This window comes from Aureococcus anophagefferens, assembly GCF_000186865.1.
Source record: "Aureococcus anophagefferens unplaced genomic scaffold AURANscaffold_141, whole genome shotgun sequence".
NCBI classification, from domain to species: Eukaryota; class Pelagophyceae; order Pelagomonadales; family Pelagomonadaceae; genus Aureococcus; species Aureococcus anophagefferens.
This window is the reverse complement of record NW_008705689.1, coordinates 8,397-10,950: the sequence shown is the minus strand read 5'-3', so window position 1 is coordinate 10,950 and position 2,554 is coordinate 8,397. Positions and strand designations below refer to the sequence as shown.

The 2,554-nt window shown below is 70.7% G+C and overlaps 1 protein-coding gene across 1 annotated transcript in view; it reads right to left on the bottom strand.

The window, feature by feature from the left end:
* The window catches only part of AURANDRAFT_68434 (hypothetical protein), a gene marked incomplete at both ends in the record, with an annotated part of 4,290 nt that extends 2,605 nt beyond the window's left edge, over positions 1-1,685 (bottom strand). The window contains one exon of the mRNA XM_009044120.1: positions 1,065-1,685. Within this exon, the coding sequence (XP_009042368.1) occupies positions 1,065-1,685 (621 nt within the window). The remainder of the gene's footprint in view (positions 1-1,064) is intronic.
* Between the last annotated feature and the right edge of the window lie 869 nt (positions 1,686-2,554).

The following is a 2,554-nucleotide window of genomic DNA, read 5'->3' as shown; positions in this document are numbered from 1 at the left end:
GCAATCGCTCCAGCAAAGGGCGACGCTGGGCTTGCACACAAGCCCACTTCCGCTAGGCATTCTAGCGCGACTGCGCGCCGCCGGGTCTCTTACGCTGCCTCCGACCCCGCCTGGGACCCCTCGACGCCGAAAAACAGCGATCCGCTCAACGCCGCGCCGCGCGCAGGTTCGATCAAGACTTTGATGAGCAGCTTCCCCTTCACAGCGAAGAAAGCTATCAACTGGGCCGATGAGGACTCCGACGACGACGACGCGGGGGCCTCTGGCGCAGGTGGAGCTGGCGACGAGTCCGACGCCGAGGAGTCGGAGGAGGAGTACGAGTCCGAGGACGAGGAGGAGGAGGACGACGACGAGCCCGCGGCGCCGAGCGCCCTCGACGCCCCCGCGGAGCCGGAGAAGAAGGACGACAAGCCCAAGCCCAAGCCCGTCGAGCAGCTGAGCAAGAAGGAGCGCAAGGAGCTCAAGGCCAAGGAGCTCGAGTCGCTCGACGCGCTGCTCGAGGCCGAGGGCTGCGCGCCCGTCGAGGCGCCGGAGCCGGCGCCCGCGCCCGAGCCGGAGAAGCCGGCGGCGGACGACGACGGCGCGAAGAAGGACGACAAGAAGAAGAAGAACAAGAAGCGCCGCCCGGACGCGAAGAAGGCCGAGCCCGCGGCCGAGCCCGCGGCCGAGCCCGCGGCCGCGCCCGCGAACCCGGCGAACATCAAGGACGTCCTCAAGAACCGCGCGGGCAAGGGCGCCGTCAAGGGCAAGGCGCCCCTGTCGGACAAGGCCCTCGCCGAGGCCAAGGCGCGGTCCGACGCCATCGCGAAGAAAAAAAAGGCCGAGGAGAAGAAGAAGAAGAAGAACCAGAAGACCATGCCCCAGCGCTAGGGCGGGGCGCCGCGGCGGCCCCGCCGCGCCGTTCTTCCGACCCGGCCGCCCGTCCGGCGCGGCCGCGCCGCGCCCGCGAGGGCCGCGCCGCCGCGGCCTCGCGCCGCGCGCGCGGCCGCCGCCGCCTTCCGTAACACGACTTAGACACGCGCCTAGTCGTCGTCCTCCATGAACTTCGCCGGGTCGTCGAGGACGTCCAGGAGCGTCGGGCTCTTCGCGGTGTCCCGTCGCCGCGAGAGCACGAAGAGCGACGGCGCGTCCATGATGCGGAGGTCGTCGTCGACGTAGCGGATGTTCCAGGTGCCGCCGCCGGAGATGGGCTTGCTCCCTACCTCGACGCCGAAGAGCGAGAGGCCCATGGACTCGAAGGTCACGCGGTAGGTCCAGCCGGACATGTCGAGCGGCTCGCGGCGCGCGGTCAGCGCGACCTTCAAAGGCCCGAGCTCGACGGCGTTGACGAAGGTTTTCTCGTCGAGGAAGGTCTGCGTGACGTGGCCGACGAAGGGGCCGAGCTTGCCGCTGCTCGCGCCCGTCGACGTCGAGAAGACGAGCTCGTGCGCGCCCTCGAGCGCGGGGAACGCGTCGAGGTCCCGCCGGCTCTCGAGCTCCGCGGCGATGGCCTCGACGGTGAGCACCGTGCGCTCCGACGCGCCGACGCCGTTCTGCGTCGGCGCGGCCGTGCGCCGCAGTTGCTCCTTGAGCGCGGCGGTCGATTCGCCTTTCAAAGCGAGAGACGGCGCGCGCTGGTTCTTCGTCGTCGAGAGCGCGGAGGCGCACGCGGCGAGGGATGCGACGAACAGCGCGGTGGTGCGCATGGTCGTTGGGGCGAGGAGTCGTGTGTTGTACGCAATCGTGTCACCCGTGTTTGTTCGTGGGGACGAGAACGGCGCGCAAGACCACGAGGCCGGCGCCTGCTTACCACGGCAGAGCTCGGATTGCGGCACCATAGCGGCAACGTGGGATAGCGGCACTAGCCCACGTTGAATCTCGCAGCCCATATGCGATGCGCGTCCATCATCCGAGGCAGCAGCCCGCGCTGCTGCTGGCGTTCCTGGCGACGGCGGCCGGCACCGATGCGCCGCGCGTGCGCGTCTTCGACGTGGGCTTCAAGAAGACGGGCACGACGTCCTTCAGCAACGCCTGCGCCTTGATGTCGCTGCGCGAGGTGGGCCTCGAGTCCAAGGCGCGGCTCCTCCGCGTCGAGGCCGCGGCGCTCGCGCGGCAGGCGGCGGGGACGCAGACCTTCTTCGACATCGTGGACCGCTACGAGTGCTTCCAGGACTCGCCGTTCACGAATCCGCAGCTCGTGCCGCTCCTGGCCGACCGCTACGCGTCCGCGAAATTCGTGCTCACGACGCGCAACGGCACGGCCTGGGCGGGCTCGGCCATGCGCTGGATCGACCACAAGCACCGCGACAACCCGAACTACGGCGCGGCCTTCTGGCGCGCGCTCGGCTGGCGCGGCGACGCGCCGCCGTCCGTCGCGGACGCCGCGGCGCTGCTCGCGGCGCACGACGACGGCGTCCGGGCCTACTTCGCCGGGCGCAACGAGTCGCGCCGCCTCCTGGAGCTCGACTTCGCGCGGGAGACCGACGCCGCGGCGTTCTGGACGCGCCTCTGTGATTTTGTTGGCCTCCCGGGCCGCTGCCCCTGCCCGCCCGTGCCGCGGTCCAACGCGCTCGGC